Source organism: Apteryx mantelli, chromosome 8 (assembly GCF_036417845.1).
Source record: "Apteryx mantelli isolate bAptMan1 chromosome 8, bAptMan1.hap1, whole genome shotgun sequence".
NCBI lineage: Eukaryota > Metazoa > Chordata > Aves > Apterygiformes > Apterygidae > Apteryx > Apteryx mantelli.
Genome location: NC_089985.1, coordinates 40,794,936 through 40,815,045, shown reverse-complemented (window position 1 = coordinate 40,815,045; position 20,110 = coordinate 40,794,936). Strand labels below are relative to the sequence as shown.

The following is a 20,110-nucleotide window of genomic DNA, read 5'->3' as shown; positions in this document are numbered from 1 at the left end:
CAAACTCTTTACTGTTCAGCTTATTTAAGCCTGCACTAACAAAAACGTCATTCAGAAGACTACATGATAGTTGTTGAAACATGTAACAACATAAATTCCAGTGACATATACTGCCTTCTGAGAGGATCCGAAGTCTGCGGTTGTATTTAATGCTGACAGAAGATGCCAGACTGATCAATCAGTCAGACTGGAAACAGGCTTACTTGTCAAACAATGCTCTGTCCTTTGTTTGAAGAGTTTTAAAGCAGAATGAGCAGATTTAAACCAAACAAAAAAAGGGGTGAGGAGGGAGGGAGTAAAGCTTAGGCAAAAATGTCCAGTCCCAAAATGAACAGAAATGATATGCTGCTACTTGTTCTGATGAACAGGAACAGAGAAAGCCTCCTCCAGATTTCACTGAAAAAACAACCTACTCCCAACTATTAGGCCCCACAAAGAGTAAAACTTAAAATACAGTAACAATTGAAATATCAATTTCAGCGATTCTGAAGAAAAAGGTGGTGGTCAAATATTCAATGCCACTGTTAAGACTAACCTCTGCGAAGAGCTGTGCAGAACACACATGTATATACACACACATATATATATACACATACATATATATGTGTGTGTGTGTGCAGGTTACTGCGGTTTCAAGCACAGTTTAAAAACTCCCTTAATATGTAAAACTGTAGCTATCAGTATTTTTGCAAATGGATCAGGAATTTTTAAACTTCCCAAATAAGCAGGTACTGAAGAAAAGCCCTCTGCCCTTATCTAAATACCAGCGGAGAGCTCCTAGCTACAATTTAAAGGTGACCTGGGAAAGGAATGAGGAGTTGTTCATTCCATTAAAGCAAAGAAGTAGATGATGATACATGTTCCTGTAAGTCCCTCCTAGGCAATGCCAGTTTTCTAAGAACCATGCATAAATATCTGGCTTCAGCTCTTCCTGACAGAACGCTTCCATTTTCAATAGAGGAGAAATAAAAGTGTTTTCAAAAAAAAAAAATAAAATAAAGGATGTAAACTTAGGAATAAAATGAAATAAATCAGAAAAAGAAAAAAGGGCTCTATTGAGTTCAACTAAGAATTTTAATTCACACATATTTACATGATGAAATATGGCATCAGAGTTAACAGCAGAAGGAAGAAAAGAAGTACAAGATAGCTACGTCAGAGAAGCCGTAACAGGAGCTGGGCACAACGATCAAAATGACCGCCAGAGAACCTAACTGCACGAGTGGTTTGAAGGTTGGATTCACCATGACTAAGAAATGGAAGGAGAAGACACACACTGTAATAATCAAAATGTAAAAAACCAAGAGTGAGACTGAACATATTGTTTTTCTAAAATGTATTAATTCTTCTAACAAAGGTTTCCTAGATGAAGCTAAAGCGTTCTGCCTAGTCGTTCCCCCTTGAACCCCCCCAGGTTTCTGCTGCTCCATCCTCTCTTACCTCTCTGCATACTGTGCCACAACCCCTCACTGCTTTTCCCACCGCTTCTCGGTCTTCCTTTCTTGCCTTTCTTTGCACTTAATTCTTAGATCATCTCATTCATAAAAGCAGAATTAACTAGTGCTGTTCTGATACAGAGGCACGGGGCGGGTACAGGACGCTCGGCTTGTCGCAGCGGCCAGCGCCCCTTGCCTTCGCCGGCTGCGGCCCGACAGCCCTGGCTGCGGAGAGCCTCCCCTACCCGGCAGGGCTTTTCCCTGCCCAGGGGAAACGGGAGGCGTGATGGAGAGTAAATCACATCTGTCCTCTGAGAATCACTGAGAACAAATCATAAATGATCACAATTAAACCTACATTCCTTCTATCATTATATATCTACTATCTATAACAGATTATATATCTACTGTAGATATACTATAAACAGTTTATAGAGATACTACATACCTACTATAGATAGATTATATATCTACTATCTATACTTTTATATAACTACTATCTACAATAGACCTATTATAAAAGTCTATTATAAAATGTATTTATACAAGTGAGAGGTAACATGAAAGCATGCCAAGAATGTTTTTTTGGATGTATTTTTGACCGGGTGTCTCTTTTACAACACAAAAGCATACTGTTTAATTCCTATATTTTATAAACACGTACCTAGTGCCATTACCTGACCCAATGCATACACGAACACCTCCTCCCCGCCTATGCCAGGGGTGACTCACGTATCATTAGGATTAAAGGAGCAAGGTGAAAGTCAATTTTTAAAGGCTGCTAACTGCACAGTTGAGCAGTGTTATGGCAAACAGTCTTTATCAAAGAAATCTGCTAGTCTTTGAACTCTGTAATTTTAAAACATTGAAAAACTGTTGAGGGCGCTGATAACAGCCGCAGGATTATCTGACAGCTGGGAAGATGGCCTACAGTAAAAGGCTTTAAAAGATCAATCTGTTCAGCTAATTAAAAAAAGACTGAGCAGGGACTTGGCTACAGTGTGTAACGCCTTCTTACAGGAAGCAAACAGAGGGGGGCACAGGCTCCTCGGGCCGGGAAAGACAGACAAAACAAGCACCAGCGGAGCGAAGCGGAGGCCAGCCGAGGAGACAGACCCAAGCGCGCAGCGACAAGGGACGGGCGGCTGCTGGGAAGTTCCCTGCAATTCATCCGCCTCTGGATGCGTTTGGCCGAAGCCAGCGCAAGGATACGGTTCAGCCAAGTGCACGCTCCCGGGGCTCCAAAAGAGGCTCTGGGGAGACATAATGGCCTGCAGGTGGTCTGACCAGACAGTCTGATGGACCTCCTGATCTTAGACGCTCAAAATCCCTGGCTGCTTATCCTTGAAGCTAATCCCTGAGCAGCCTTCCAAGATACTTAATAAAACAAAAAACAAGTGAAATCATACCCAACTGCGTGACTATAAATACAGCTTTCCTGCTGCTGCCTGTCTATGGTGCGCTGCTCTGCAGGACTTCTGCGAGCAACGTTTTATTTGTTGTTTAGTATCTCACAGGCCGCCCAGAGGAGAAGGAAACCTTTATCTTTGCAAAGACAAGCAATGATCTACCTCTTCCGTACCTGCAAGCTTCCCAAAAGATGTAGCATTTCAATCAATAGCACGCCCGCAACTATGAGATCCCAAGCCATGGAAAAAACACAGTAGATATTTTCAGAGGTTTCTAAAAGATATTAATTATATATATTCTCCACAATCTACACAGTTGCACTTATGGTGCTCATATACTCTGGATTTCTTTTCTGAGCAATAAAACCATTTATTAACATTTACTTTAAAAGCTCTAAAATATTTCTGAAATAACATTCAATAAAATACATGAAGACAGGATGTGTTATAAACATTTTATTGGCACTTCATGGGAGTGGTCTCCTGCAGAATTCCCAGACGATCTATACCAATCATTGCAAACTCATACCAATAAAACATTTGTACCACATCATATACTGCAATGCACATGCATACCCATTCACTGCTTAAATGAAGAATAAAAAGACAAAACAGCAAGCAGTGCAGTATGCAAACATAGAGCTATTTAGGTCATAACTTTGATCTTCCAAAAGGCACAAACTCAACATACCTGGCAGAACACAGGTTTATATTTTAGTGAGAAAGTCTGCATCAGTTCTTTTGAATCAGCATAGTCTTTTTGAAATTTATCTACACAAAGGCACTTAGAGTGAATAAGATTTGGAGTCAGCTGATTAACATCCATCCACTGTGCAAAGAGCGTGTTCTCGTCTAATTGCTTCCCCAGCAGTTCCAGTCTCGCCTTCGCAGCAGAGTCCTTCTTCATATACTCCACAAAGCCGTAGCCCTTTGAATGGCCAGTGACTTCATTATAGACCAAAAAGCACCTCTCCACGTTGCCATACGCACGCACAAGTTCTTCAAACTCTTGTAACGTAAATGAAATGGGCAAATTAGTAATGCACAGCAAAGCATCTGTTGGTTGGAGTTGCACTGATATTTCTTTTCCCCGGAGAGAATACTGGTGAAACTTCCGAATTGCATTTTGAGCCTGCTCTCCATTTAACAGAGTAACAAACGCTGTAAAAGACCAAAACAAGTTACATTATCTACCATAGCTTCCTTCCGGCTACGTAAGTAATTACGATAGCCTGTCTCACCCCCAAGCCAACCCAAAACTCGCCAATGTAAGTCACAGAGGAAAAACAGGAGTTTTGAATTTATCATGAGGAAGCAATACAGAGCCAGGAATGCTGGCATTTATACATTTGTATTATATATTTTAAAATCTGCCATTATCAGCCAGACATTATATCTAATTAATTCAAAGATTTTAAATGTGAGTGTGTATATAAACATATACACCCTCACTACTTAGTATCCAACAATATTTTACATTTGGTAAACAAAGAGTAGTTACATTTTCCACTGAGGTCAACATATCCCTGCTTCAACTGAATTTCTTTGAAGATAGCATCCATAAATTCTCACTTTGTGGTTACTGGATCTTTTTTAGGTTTCAAGTCCTTATGGCATTTAAAACATTCTAACTCGGGAATAAAAATTAATAGAAATGTGTGAAAGATGCTGTATCAAGTCTGCAGGTCTTCTGAACAATTCCCTTTCCCTCTAAAAGAAAACATTTTAGAGGGAATTACTCACCAAAAACTCTCAAACTAATACATATCTTATGAATTCCTTTAAACAAGTACATGCAAATCTCAAAAGCACTTGCGCATATGTAGTTTGTTTGAAATTTCATTACTGGGACAAGGAAACCAGGAGGGAAAATACCATCCATTAAAACAGCAGGAGAAAGGGCAACACTGAAAGTCCAGAAATTCCAATGGAGTTTCTTCTACTATATGTCGTATGTAGGCTTCGACCTATAGGCCTAATACACGAGAGGCTGGAAGGTTAGCTTTGCTTAAAAATGTGCCTGCCAGAACCGACAAAGAAAATGCACAATTTCTCTGAGCATCTGATAAACGAATTCTGCCAGTCTTTAGCCTATTAGAAAGCTACCACACAAAGGGTATCAAGGGTTTCCCTTCAAACTTGATCCCAGGTTTTGCCTGAAACTTTTCAAATGCCATCCAACCGTCTGCCACACCGAGGAAATACCACATCCCTAGAGGGAGATTAATTTAAGCCAGCAACGCTCCTGAAATAATCCAGAAAGCTCAGGTCGTTAGCTCAGTCTATTCCAAGTCTGCCTTAATGATACTCATGAGAAGGACCCTTATTCCCCAGGAGGAAAATCTCTTGTTCTTTGGAGCTCTGCAAAGTCTTGCCTGACCTTGCTAGAACTGCAGCAAAGGTACCTCACCCTGCCTTATGGCCACGAATTTATTCAGATACCTCAAACGCAAACATTTCTCAATCTCAAGAAGCAAAAGCCAGGAAAACTCAGAGCTATGCTGTGGACATCACTATTTAAAAAGTCCTGCCGGCCCACGCTTTGGGGTACAGACGTTGGCCACCACATCGCATCTAGCCCAGGTGATGCAGAATCTCCCCACATCTCAAACGCCAAGCAAGGACGTTTACTCCAATCCCAATCCGCCTCGCCTGACTCCTCTCTCGGTGGACGCACACAACCAGGATAACAAAGCCGAGGAGCCCAGTCAAAAAGGTCCGAAGACAGAAGAGGAAGTCGGCAGCAACAAGACTCAGTGTAAGAAACTTGTTCGAAACCACAGCCTGAGAACTGCGGTAACTGTATTTTCTTATCCTACAACCAAATTTGGAGTCTCACTTGTCCAGAAACAAGTATAAAGAATGCTTTCCTCCTCGCTATGCAATTATCATTTCTGTAGGAAGAACTCAAGCCAAGAAATACATCCAGTATTCTTAACTATCCCCAAACTAAGAATAGCGCAGAATTCACAGTCATAAATCAGGCATCCTGGTACGATTACTTACACAACACTTTTTTTTGCTCTCTCTCTTTTTTTTAAGCACAGTTATTTTGTTGAAACTCTCTTGTTGATCCTTTCTATGAATAAACCACACCATGACTCTGGGTAAACTCGTGCTAGTCCTACCAAAGCCTATCCTCCTGCAATAGGATCACTTCCTGAAATTCAACTCCAGGAAGCTCTGGTTGCAAGATTATTCTTTGAACAGAAAACATCTTTTATTCCAGATCACCTATTAATCATCCGTTTCTACGAACACCACTGCACAAGTGAAAAAAGCAAATGAACTGTAAGATGACACTATTCAGAGGCAGAAATGCTAACATTTTCTTTCATGTCTAAATAATCAAACCTTACAACAGTCTAAAGAGGATTTCTAAATAAAATATAAACATCCACAGAGTATTTTAAAGTCGTATCTGAACTGTGCCACAAATGTGACTATCTTGTGTTAATTCACAAAGCAAATAAAGAACTGAGTATAATCTTATGGACAAACACATAATATTTGAGATCTCAGTTGTGCTGTTCCAGTGAATGTTGTTACGGCTCATGCAAGCAATCAGCTTGTACAAACACACAACGCATTTGCAAAGGATTTTACAATCTGTAGTAATTCAAAAGATTGTGAGGAAATGGGCAATCTGGTTCTGAAACAGATATAAAATACGAGGCAATCACCACTGCTGTACAATCCAGAATTTTGACATAGCACTGCAAGATTTGTGTAACAGGATAATATTTGGTATTCTAGGAATGGTTACACAAAAGGTATGGATAGATGACAAACAAGTTTAAAAATTCAGTTAGTTTTTTTAAAGATAAAATTTGTTTTCCAAAAGTTTTCAGGTCACTTATGGCTACTTCTGTGAGTTCATCACCAATTTTAAATAAGTTTGTATAGTAAAGTGAAAATACTGTTTTTACTCAGAAGAATTTTAGAACTCATTCAAAAGACCACAATGCTCTACAAAGTTCTGATTACTTCCATCAAACTAAAAAGACACTAAATGTATCTAGCAACAACAACAAAAAAAACCAATACAAATGAAGTTCCCTACACGAGTAATTCATACTGCACTACATATCTGAAGACCTTTTGGGTGGATGACTATTCTGATGTGTCGGTACTTATTTAAACGAGACAAAATAAGCACAGATAACCACCCACAGACACAAAACAAAACCACTAGCAAATTTTGCAAAGCAAAATTACTAATATCAAAAATAATCTCTAATATTAAGAACATGAGCCTGTAGAGCTGAGAGACTCAAACAACCTTTGCTGATTGTATAGCAACATGTTAAGATTCTGTGACATTAAGCCGTTTTAAAACTCCTGAATCCCGAGATAAAATAATTTATTCTATCAAAAGGAGAAGCAAAAAGCAAAAGTGTACTGCAGCCACCAGAATTTGAAGAGGCATGCAGTAAAACATACAAAAATACACATGAATATGCAAGTTTGACATGTATGTAGTAAAAAACAGTTATATATGAGAGGATCTAAATGAAATGGTAAAATTCACCCTTCTCTCACTCTTTCCCAACAGCTGCAACCAGCTGTATTTTCCAAATATGCCCATCACATTGAACGCATAGATACGACTGTTGATAGATAGCAGATTATAGTACCTCCCCCACACACTTGCCTTACAGCTATCAAATCAAATTCGCAAGATAACTGGACACTAACACACAAACTTTTGCTCCTGAGGGCCAGAAACACCATTATCCTGGCAAAATCCTGCCTGAAACCTGGCACAGACACCGCACTGAGACTTGGCCCTGCAACGCAAGGTCGCCTCAGGAGATGACCCAGGCTGCGGTGCGTGGTACCCAGGACGATTTGGAAGGACAGGGACGGGCAGAGAAACGTTTGCCCAGCTCTGTATCTCACAGCCACTAGAGATCTGTGAATTCCCTACTTAGAAAATTAATTTCTAAATGGAAGATAAAACTTTAAAATGTCAGGATTTAATATTATTAAAGAAAATGTTTCCTTCAAAGATTTAAGTATGGCTAAAAGAAAGTGCTTCTGGCTTATATTACCTGACATAAAGGCATCTGGAGCTAGATACGTTTTCCTCTGCTCAAGTCATACATATGTGTGAAGATTTGTCCTAAGGGAGGCCTCAGGATTAATTTTTCACAGGATATTAGCCATTTTAGGTTCACTTTGTCCCAAAAAGACACTGATTAAGGGGAATGCCCAAAAGATACCACAGTGGGCCAATCTACTTTTCATTGACGTCAATAAGTTCTCCAGTTTTCCATTGACTTTGGTAGAAGCTGACAAACTCTACAGCCAAAAAACCCACGGAGGGGTAATCGCATGATGCGCTGGCAGATAAGCGGGTGACTTCACCCATGGCAGATGTCCCTCCCTAATTTCCTCACAGCATGGACACGTATGACACTGGAAGATTTTAAGTTCTTACCTGTTCTTTTATTTCTGTCCACATAACAATACTTTATTTCATAATCTTTAAATAAGTCATGGATTTCCTGAAAGAGACAAGTACAAGCAACATCAGAAAAACAATTCACCAGACTTAATAAATAAGTGTATAAATTCAGCTTCATCTTTTGAACTAAAACTTTCCCAATAAACAGAAAAAGTCACCATGGAAACACTATCAAATATTTGTTTACAAAAGAGCTTGTTATAATCTTGCAGCCATGTTTTATCTCATATGAAAAATGAACTTACTGAATTTGATAAATTTATTTCATTATATAAAGGCACATAGGCACAACAGGGTGTCTTGCTGACTGTCTTTTGATAAAGATGAGTTACACCACAGTTCACTACATAGGAAAAAACACAGTTTCTCAGAAGCACAGCTAGCATAGTTAAAACATTACATAGACCAGAGATATCAGCAACACCACATCATGCCGTCTACTGAGGGCAAGCAAGGCCAGGATCAAATGCAACAGTTACTCTACTTGCCTCTAATTGCTCAAGTTCATTTTAGCAGATTTTCACTCCTTTAATAATGGATATTCTTTCTACTCGCAATGAATTCTGCCCAGAAAACCCCCTGGGGAAGTATCCTCTGTCAGTAAGACAGGTGGTCAACGACGAACCCCTTGACTTTATTCGCTCAGAGTAATTAACGGGGAAAGAGAAGGCGAATGGGATGGGTCGGGGAGGAGGGAGCACAGAAGGGGTGTGTTGTGTCCCGGTTTCCTACAGCAAAATGTATGCGGGTGCCCCACAAAAAACATGAACTATTACCAGCTCAACCGCAAGAGTGAAGAGACGAACATTAATCAGCCCCCGGAAGAGGCAGTTAGTACTAACTTGGACATATTTAACCTTTTAGTGGGGTAAGTCCCATACAGTAAAACAAAACACGGTTTGAGTAAGCAGACTAATGAACAAACTTTATCTGAAAGTGCCATTGCAGACAATTTCCAGGAGCTCAGTCTACCCGCAGGTTTGCTAATTCAAGAGATACCGCTTAGAGGTTAATCGGGTCCTATCTGGCTGGTATCAGGTGTACACCTTTTAGTCATGTGAACACCAATCTCTAGTTTCACTAGTTAACAGCTGTCAAATACTACGTTAATAATACATGACAGTGCTTCTCAGGCTACCGGCCATCTTCCATTCAGATGTGATAAGAACGCGGTTTCTGAAAAGCAGAATATGCGAGGAACAATTCAATGGTTCGAGTCAGGTAGGTGCTTTGACCGTGGACATTTCTCTAATGAGGATTATGATAGCAGTTTGTTCACAATCGCGCGAGACTGAAGCAGCAAGGGGCTTTCTCCAAAGCTTTGAAGAGCTCAGCTATATTGCGACCCTGAAGTCACTCCCAATGGAGTTATTACTGGAGTTATTACTGTCCCACTTAAAAATATAAATGTGGCCCCTTTTTCTATTTCAAACATTATTTTAAAAGAATAACCTTAAAATTTTTATATGGCGATTAAGTAGCAGGAAGTATTATTTCAAATGGCTCTTAACACTATCTTGAAAATCCTCTGTGAACCAGATGATTTCAGATGATTTCCTAATGACTGTTTGAAACTTTAATTGAGAAGGAAAATAACCTGTGGTGAGTGTATCTTCATGGGATAATGACGAGGTCTCATGTCGAAAGTGATGAGAACGTAATGAAAATGAAAAACTGATTTAAGCAAAATAATTTTACGCTGATTTCCACAGACTGCTGCAAACTCAGGCAGGATCCTGCAACAGGCTCTTCCGGGAAGATGCTCGTTCCTGTGCTCCCACAGCTCCCATTGCAGGATGGAGACCTTTAATTCCACAGTTGGGTCTATATATGATTTCAGTGAAAGCATCTTTCACATAAGGACCATTTGCGACAATTTACTAAAATAAAAGGCACCAAACTGATCCTTAAACAAACGTAAACTCCTTCAAATTAAACAGATTTATGTATATATCTATCTACATTAGACTAAGAGTCTTCATAATATTTTCAAAAGTACTAAGCCAGCTTTTGAATTCAAGTCTCTCTTATTCAAGTGACTCGGGCATTTTTCTGAATGTTACCCTCAACATCTTTCAACATTTAGGTCTGGTAGAAAAGAATGAGCACTGCAATCCTTTTGATTTTTTAATGGTTTCTGTTCTGCCAGAAAAGGACTGCCAAGGAAAGCAGAAGAACAGGCCACTGCTCCTAACCAGGTTTAACTATATTCCAGCATGCACTGTGCGCCAACGGTGCTGAACATCATTTGTCCCCTTGCTCCTAGCAGTTACCCAATATTTGGGCCAGGAAGGACAGTTTACTCTGGGAGGAGAAACGGGTGATCCAAATCAGGCACCTCCTCCAGTGCAACCCTCTTGGCTCGCTGGGAATGTAAGCAAAGGCCTTCCCCGAGCACGGCAGAAACAAACAGCAGCCACTTGTGGCCTGGCACCATCACCATGCACCTGCGTTTCGCAAGGCAGCTGCAACAGCATCCATCGTGGCACCATGCAGGAGCGGTGGCTTCTGCTTCCACATGTCACCCTGCCTGCTGGTGAAGCCCCACCACAGTTAGTATTTTCCCGTGTAAGAATTACAAAACTACTTCTCCTAAAGCGCAGCTAACAGAGGCAGCGAACAGAGGCAGAAGTTTGCGCAGCAGTTTGCGCAGAAGGGCACACGAAGGCACCTTCGTTTCCGATCCCAGCAGTGTACGCTTCCTCAGGTATGGTCATGACACGCCGCAGACCACATTCCCCAGGAGCTGTTGGAGTCGCTGCTCCTACTCCTGAAGACTTGCAATTGAGGAACAGGTTTAGTGCCCTCCAGGCTGAGGAGGAGCTGGGCATGACTTCAAGGGAAGCAACTGGGCTGACAGACCCTGTGCCTTGCGGGAACACCCGGAAGAAGCGGCGAGTGATTGTTGTGGGTGACAGGGTCAGGACTGGGTCCAGTCTTGTTCACCTTCTTCATCAATGACCTGGATGAAGGGACAGAGTGCACCCTCAGCAAGTTTGCTGATGATACCAAACTGGGAGGAGTAGCCGATACTCCAGAGGGCTGTGCTGTCATTCAGAGAGACCTGGACAGGCTGGAGAGGTGGGCAGAGAGGAACCTCATGAAGTTCAACAAAGGCAAGTGCAGAGTCCTGCACCTGGGGAGGAACAACCCCCGGCACCAGTACAGGTTGGGGGTTGACCTGCTGGAAAGCAGCTCTGCGGAGAAGGACCTGGGAGTGCTGGTGGACACCAAGTTAAGCATGAGGCAGCAATGTGCCCTTGTGGCCAAGAAGGCCAATGGTATCCTGGGCTGCATCAGAAAGAGTGTTGCCAGCAGGTCGAGGGAGGTGATTCTCCCCCTCTACTCAGCCCTGGTGAGGCCACATCTAGAGTACTGCATCCAGTTCTGGGCTCCCCAGTACAAGAGGGATGTGGCACTACTGGAGCAAGTGCAGCGAAGGGCTACAAAGATGATTAGGGGACTGGAGCATCTCTCTTATGAGGAAAGGCTGAGAGAGCTGGGCCTGTTTAGCCTGGAGAAGAGAAGGCTGAGAGGAGATCTTATCAATGTGTACAAGTATCTGAAGGGAGGGTGTCGAGAGGATGGGACCGGACTCTTTCCAGTGGTGCCCAGCGACAGGACGCGAGGCAACGGGCACAAACTGAAACACAGACGCTTCCATCTGAACATGAGGAAAAACTTCTTCCCTGTGAGGGTGACAGGGCACTGGCACAGGTTGCCCAGAGATGTTGTGGAGTCTCCTTCTCTGGAGATATTCAAAACCCGCCTGGACGCGATCCTGTGCAACATGCTCTTAGGTGACCCTGCTTGAGCAGGGGGGTTGGACTAGATGATCTCCAGAGGTCCCTTCCAACCTCAGCCATTCTGTGATTCTGCAATTCCGTAAAGGATTTTTTCCTCTCATTAATGAATCTACCAGTCTAAACAATGTGACTGACAATTACAAGAATAAATGATTTTACTGAATCATAATTCTAAGCAAAACGGCAACATCCACTGACACACAGAAGGTCTAGTTGCCATGAGCATCGTACACAGAACGTCGTCCTGTATAATAATATTTTGGTAACCAAAATTGTAAACTGTTATAATGCTCTCTGGCAGAGTTATCGCAGTAATGAATCTCGTGCAGTTTCCAACACAAGCGCTGTTTACAGCGGCGCGTATCTTGGTTCTCAATAATTGCACTCCGAGGAGGGAACCGCGGCGGGCTCCGGAGCCCGGAACGACATCGAGCACCAGCTCCTGGCACAACGGTGCAGCATGAGCGCAGCTCCAAGACGTGCCTGTGCCGAAGAAAACCGGCGCGCTGCAGCTCCCATGTGATCTGTCCCCATGCACGGGCTGGGCGATACATGCCGCAGGAATGGAGAGAAAAAGAAAAACAGCGGAGGAAGCTTGTTTGGGGCAAACAGCAGTTGCATAAACACACTGACCATGCCAGCAGCTCTAACTAAACATCCTGGGACGGAAATGTAACTAATAATGCTTAGCTATTACACAGTTCCTTAAATCTTCAAAATTCTTCAAAATAAACTAAAAAAACCCAGTTAATCTAATCATTAGTAAAAACTAAAATCTTAACTAGAGAATAATCAGCTCGCACTTCAAAAGGAGCACAGAAAAAGCAAAACCAAATTGTAAACCTAATGTTTTTTTGAGAGAAAGCACTTGTAAACATAGACTACACAGACTTTAAAAAAAATGTAAAATGTAATATTTACTACTGTAAGAAACGTGGTCTTGAAATACTTTAATTCTTCGCCTGTCCCATCTTGTCTTGGGTGGAAGAACTATCAACATGAGTTTTCACTGTGTCTTATCTGTTTGAAATCAGCATCTCTCAAAGGGAGAGAACATCTTCCCTAGAGAGGATCCATCTTTGCACTTCGTTACCTCCCTTTTTGAAATGTGCACAAGAAAGGCAGTCATTAGCAGGCATGTTTGCCCCATCTACCAAATCAAGAAAGCTCAACATATTATTTCTAATAAAATCAGCTTGTCATACCAAGGACCTAGGACTGCAAGCAAAAATACATGCAAGAAATACTCAGCCATCAGCTGGCACAATATATTGTATATAAAGCCTACAGCACCCTAAAAGTAAGTATTTCTCTCTCTAGATGTAATACTGAATGATGTTGTTTGGGCAACAAAAATGTTAAACCATTATAATGGTGCCTGGCAAGACTTCTATAGTAAGCTTTAGTGGCGTTTCCAACATAAACACTGTACGAGCCTGGTCTATAACTTGGCTCCTAGTAAGTAGCTGAAGGCCTGAACTTCATGAAACACATTCTTGAAATGGGAATCAATTATTTTTTAACTAGTTGAACCAAATAACATATCTGGCTAGTCAAGATGTTTTAAATCATTTCACAACTAGAAAAAACTTTGTTTTCATTTGTGCAGGCAGAGTAGGAAAGAGGAGGATTTCTCAGGAAAAAGCTTTACATTTACAAATGCCATAAGGGGATGTCCATTTAATTCAAAAGTTTTAGACCACCAAATCATTGAGCCCATGACAACACATGCAGTTCAGCGTAGACATATATAAAAAAGTCCGTTGTGAGAAACAGTAGTAAGCAAGAGAACATGAACATAGTTTAAAATAACCTGTTATTGAGGAAAAACCACAGAGAATGTGCTGGAGAGCAAGAACTGTGGTTTATAGCGCTAGACACTACCAACAAGAGGTTCAGATAACAAAACACAAGGATTGGTGCAAGTTTAAACTTTCCTGTCAGCTTTATGAGTAAGAAGCAAAAATTCGGGCAAGGATTGGGCCCTCCATGCCAGCTGCACATAGAAACTCATACAGAGGTATGTTCTCTTCAAGAAATTTTCAGTTTTTTTCACCATTGCTTTAAAGAAAATTCTTACATGAACACTGGTTGTTGGACCAAGTGTGCCCGCTCTCCCACCTGCCCTGGTGTCCAGGAATAGCGGGCATATAGCTGGGGCCACAAGCTCTTCCTCACAGCATTCCCTCTTCGTTTCCACAAACAGCCACAAACTATGAAACCAGAAATAAAATCAAGCCCGTAATCCTAGGCCATAACCTGCCTTTGGGGCATACTAAAGTAGTGGTATCTTCTTCTTTAAGAACTGACTCTCACTTTTGTAAAACCCATGCACTCCACAGATCTTTAATACAGTAACAGAAGAAAGTATTAAGACAGAAGAACAACAGTTTCTCAACAGGCTTATCCTGGATAAGGAATGAAAAACATATTCCTCTGCTCTTCCAGGGACGTATTAACGTGTTGATAAGAGGAACAGTTCATCGTACTAGGTATACCTGAGCGTATGCAAACTAAATGACATGAAAAAGACACAGAGGAGGCAACATGAGAGAGCGAGAGCACAAGGCAAAAGGAAAGCAATAATCAGAAAGCACGTCCATCCTAAGGCATGAGCATTCCTCCCTATCCGGCAAGTAAGCCGTTCATGGTCGGTCAGTGTGACAGAGGACAAACCAAAACACAAAGGCCCCTTCTACTGAAGTGTCTGGCATACAACAGAGTGGAAGAGAGAGATTTCCTGAAAACATCACAGTTCATAAAAGGCTTTCGATCAAAAAGGAACAAGGAAAAGCTGTGCTTAATCCAGAGAGAAAAGAAATAAAAAACAGAGACAGCATCATTCTAAGTGGTGATTTGTCTTTAGATCAGGAACAGACACTGGGGGGAAAAAAAACATGGAGAGCAACATCAGGTCCCAAAACACAAAATAAATGCCTACAAGTGGACTGTACCAGCTCCTTACCAACATCTGAATGCTTTGACTTTAGATTCTGCTGTGCCAAAGAAGAATTACAGAGCATTAAAATAACTAATCAGCCCTACTTTACTTCATACCCTACACAAAGCAAGTGCAACTTATGCATCACTGGTTCCTTAGCTGCAAAGAGCACACAGGGGAATCAAAAATGAACTGCCCTTGTTGGTCATCTAATTTTAGCAGTGGATGCGGGAGATCTTCCTATACATCTCAGTGATGATTAGTAAAAAAGATAAACCAAGTTCTACTCTTCTTAAGAGCAATTTTGTGAGATCTCAGCTGGTATGCCATAGTATCAGACTGCCAATCTATATCACCTTTATAAGCTGCTACTTACATGGAAATTAATCAGACATAGATGAGGACATAGATGATGACACCTTGGTCATCCCGAAGTTCTTGGCATCTCTCCTGCAGTAAAGGACAAAAGGGAGACAGGACTTCCTTCACTCCCTCTGCCCTGAGAGGTCCTCCTGTGACCCAGAGCACCCTGAGCAGCTTCATGCCCATCCAACGACCTCCGCTTTGTGCTGCATGCCTTGAACACTGTGCACTGCCAACACAGGTCGCAACTGCGTTACTTGCTGTTGAGATGTATGAGTTGATTCCTCAGAACTGATGGATCACAGAGATACCCGCACAACAGAGCTATCGCAAGGGACCTCCAACCAGGATGTTGCTAATTTACACTGAGCACTGACCAGAATGAAAGAAACAACTGCAGCTAAGCTTACCTTTATGTCTCTCTGCAAAGATCCTTGATATTAATGTCAGTCTCACCATGAAAACGCATCAGAGGATGTTAATGCTAATGAGAACAAACCCACCATCTGACAATTTAGAAAAGTCACTGATACCAGTGAGACCTTTCCTGCCTTACTGTAAAACATCACATAGCACTGCCCTGCTAGGATTGCTTGGACGCCGCCTATAGCCTCTTAGCCTAATGGAGCCATAAAACCATTACTCTGGTAAAAGCAGATGATGCTCCCCCACTTTTGCAACAAGAAATACATGTTAGGGGAGTATACTTTGCAAAGGCCGATGGAGGAGAAGGGATCGTCTCTTCGGAGAGCACGTCCTGTATGCGAAGGTTGGTATGCAGCGCGGTGTTCTTGATGCCGGGAACCAAGATCCGTGGAGAAAGAGGAGGGCAAGTTGCAATTCAGGATGTAGCCTGGTCCAAATCATGTCCTGAATTCTCCTTTAAAGCAGTAGCCAGTGCTACAGTATTACCCCAAAATCTGAAGTACATTTGAAATAAATACCTAGTGCATGGTGTGTCACCAGATTGCGCCTCTTTCATAGCTTTTGAGAAGGAAGGCCAGGCTGGGAGAAGAAAGGATGCCTTATTAGAAGAAGAAACTGAACAAGTTTTTAATACAGTTTTCATATGGCCACAATGATAAAAAAAATTTTGATTGGGGGAGGGAGGGAAAACACTGCATTAGTTTAGGCAGGAGTTGATCTGGTAAGCAGTTTTACTAGCAATGCTGACCCAGCTAACAGAGTCCTCAGTCAGATCAGGAACAAATTAATGTCCACATAATTTTATATTCTCAGCAATCTATAAAGTAATAAAAAAATACAGCTGTACAGCTAGCAACAGTGCTTTGTCTTAGGATTCAGAGAGAGATCACAGCAACAGTTACGTCAGTTTACTGAACCACATTTGATAACGTGCGTTTGTCTCTCTACAGACACAAATATTGCGTTAAGGCAAAAAAATTCAAATTGCATACAGTGAGATCTTGGCAGCCATAGTGAAGCACAGTCTAGATACTACGCTGGAGGAATCAGAACCCCAAACTCTCTCCATGACTGCAGTGAGAGAGTTGCTTGAAGCAGTATTAAACCTGCTAGCAAATACCTGCAGACTGAGCTGTAAGGCCACTGCAGAAAGAATCTTCTCTAAGTAATTTTGACTTAATTTGCTTCCCCTTCACACTTGCACGTGATGAACCAAGCTAAGAAGGAAACGATTTACTTGAGAATGACAGACTGCTTTCTTTGGACAGCTCTTCCTCCTAAAAACAGGCACTGGATTTTCTTAGGAATACAGATGTGGCCAAATGCATTCAGAGGGAAATCTAACTTACCAAGATTCAAAGGTGGGCACCCTTTTCCCCCTCGCCATAGCCACATGGCAACACTTCTGACACTTGAAAATCGATTTGTTTGGTTTCTAAGACTACAGATCTGTGGTTGTCTGTTTCTGCTTCAGAAACTTCTCAACTAAGATACACTTTTCCTGTGGCCTTAGGAGCAATTTTTTTTAACCTCAATTTAACTCAGGTGGAACTCCAAAGGTAACAGAAGATTACGTGTACAATAATAAATGAAAAAGTTAATATGTAGCTGCAACAGGCAGAGGAAAACCCTCACTACCTAATTTCACCTGAAAAAAAAGGAGTTCTGTTCTCATTTTGAAAACAATAAACCTTCTGACAGAACCAAACATCTCCATCAATCATATCTATATCAGCAAAAGAAATGTTTCTTACTGGAAAACTATTTTAGCAAAGGTTGGCTTCACTCCTTCACGTAATAACCAGGACTGATGGTAACCCAGCATTCCAGTGATCAGAGATGAAGAATTACTTTTTGAAATCCTATTCCGAAAGCCTTTACTGCATTTTCAGTGATGTTCATCTCTTTCTTTACAGAGAATAAATTGTACAATAGTTTAACAGATTTTCTTTGGACAACCAACCATTTCAACAGCAAAGTGGCAAAGAAAACATCTTTGCATAGCGTTTACCAAAGGTGTTAATTTGATTTAAGATACGATAAATTTCATGGTAATTTATGGAAGTAACATGACAGCCAAATATACAGCTATACTTAACGTGCCTGACCACAAACATACCTTTCCCTTCCAAACCACTCCAGGATAGAAAGTTCCTCTCTACACTGTGATTATTCCACTTTTACATACCAACACCAATTGCTCAATTATGTTAAAAATTAAAGTAACATCTTTTCCAACTGTATTTCAGGACCTGTGCAGTATGACCTTGCTTCTAGCCTAGCAGTAGATGAACAGCACAAGAATCTCACACATTGAGAGAAAGACATTGGTCTCAGCTGCTTCCAAGTCGTCAAAACAAAGTGGGCAAACTTCCAGGATACCGTATGGCTGCAAAACTAGACTTTCACGCTAATATTGTCTTGCAGCATTCTTTGTCTGAGCACGCAACACCAGATTTGATAGTTTCCACGCATACCGGATCTGTATTTAACCGGACCACATGTGAATCCACGAGGCGTTTGCTGTGGGAAACAGCAAGGTTTAACGCAACCACTGCAGCGTCTGACGAGGTGACGGAGCTGCGGCTCTCGGCAGCCGGGATGCCGTGACATGCCGGGAAGCCCTCTCCGCCAACACCACCGCGACGGCCCTCGAGGCGATAGAGATAAGCGGGGTTTTCCGAGCGGTGACTTAGCAAGGGGAGGCCGCCAGGAGCAGAGGCGAAGCTCTGCACGACCATCCCGCAGGAGCCCAGCAAAGCTCCCGTTTGCGAAGATGCAGTTACCCGCGACGGGGCTGCAGCACGGTTAAACGGGCCGAAAGGCACCACGCGGACGAGACCAGGACGTGGAGAACGGCCACGTCAAGCCCTTCCTGCAGCCTGGGCCAAATTATACTGATCTGTGGAAGATTTTCTCTAGAAAGAACGGATGCTTGCTATGGAAGTTATGGAAAGAGTATTAGTCTTCATATACTGCGCTTACCTACAGGTAGTAAGTACTGACCTGAGTAGGTACCTCTACTTTAGAGAAAAGGAGGAAGAGATACAAGGAGTGTTTCACAATAAAAACCATAACCACATATTTTTACGCTAGCACATGAAGTTAAATACACCCACCAGTTCAGAGCCCTTAAGGATGTGGCAAGCGGTGGCGCAACTAAATCATTTAAAAACCCGACTCACGCACTATTAACATCCCCTTTAAGAGTTCGCTAATTTTCGCTAACAGCTGCAATAAGCGCAGAGCAACCCAAACCACCGACGGATTCAGAAAGACCGACGCCAGGAAGAAGAATAAATCCTCTGCGAGGGAAGCAGGTTTGAAGCTTTCGAGCTCTGTTTTCACACAAAAAAAAGGGAACGTTTTGCCGAGTCTTGAGCGCCTGGCGGCCACCTGCGGAGCCACCCCCGACGGCGGCTCGCTTAAAAACACATATAGCAAGTGTTTTTAGGGCACCCCCCCCCAAAAAAAAAAAACCCCGAGCTGTCGGCAGCGACGGCGCCCCGCGAAGCCGCGGCCGGGCAGGAAGGGGCGAGCGAGGGGGCGGCGGGACCCGGCCCGGCCCCGGCCGCCGCCGCCTCAGCATCCCCCGCGCCCCCCGCCCCCGCGGCCGGGCCGCACCTGGCTGCTGCTCTCGGCCGGCAGGTTCCGCAGCAGGATCTTGCGCCTGTTGCTCAGCTGGCGGCGGGTGCTGCCCAGGCGCCGCGCCACCTCCTCGGCGCCCAGCGGCGGCGGCGGCGACCGAGCCCCGGCCCCCCGCGGCGGCGGTGGCGGCGGCGGCTCCTCCGCGGGCAGCTCCGCGCCGCGCTCGGCTGCTGCCGCCATCTTGCAGCGCGCCCGGCCGAGGCGGGAGGGGGCAGAGGGAGGGAGAGAGGGAGAGGGGGGCGGCGGGGAGCCGCGCCAGGCCCCACCCCGCCCTGAGGCGGGAACGGCGGCGGCGGCGGGGCGGCGGGCGCTTCCCCTCTCCCCCGACGTCGCACCCAGCCTCACCTGCCCCGGAGGGGCTCGGCCGCAGCCCCCCGCCCCGCGTTGCCCCCCGCCACCTCACACCGCTCGGCCAACGGCCGCCCCGGCGCAGGCCCTGACCCAAACCGCCTCAAACCGCCCCCAGGCTGGGGGCAGAGGGGCGGCAGGCGGGATGGCCCCAGGTGGCGTCGCTTTATTCCTCCTCAGGGCGAAGCCAGGCCCAGCGCGGTGCCCTGGGCTGCGTGGTGTTTCGGAGACGAGGATGGGGGCAGCGGGAAAGCGGCCCTGGG

General features: G+C 43.6%; 1 protein-coding gene across 8 annotated transcripts in view; it reads right to left on the bottom strand.

Moving 5' to 3' along the window:
* Nucleotides 1-19,694, bottom strand: part of RAVER2 (ribonucleoprotein, PTB binding 2) — a 38,782-nt gene extending 19,088 nt beyond the window's left edge. For 6 of the 8 annotated variants that reach the window (XM_067301362.1, XM_067301367.1, XM_067301370.1 and 3 more), the window contains exons 1-3: nucleotides 19,476-19,694; nucleotides 8,289-8,355; nucleotides 3,537-4,006 (exon numbers count right to left, since the gene is read on the bottom strand). In XM_067301362.1, coding sequence (XP_067157463.1) covers nucleotides 3,537-4,006; nucleotides 8,289-8,355; nucleotides 19,476-19,679 — 741 coding nt within the window. In that variant the 5' untranslated portion in view covers nucleotides 19,680-19,694. Of the gene's footprint in view, nucleotides 1-3,536; nucleotides 4,007-4,346; nucleotides 4,717-8,288; nucleotides 8,356-8,560; nucleotides 8,864-19,475 lie in introns of those variants that run through there. The other 2 variants (XM_067301365.1, XM_067301369.1) reach the window with 2 other exon arrangements.
* Between the last annotated feature and the right edge of the window lie 416 nt (nucleotides 19,695-20,110).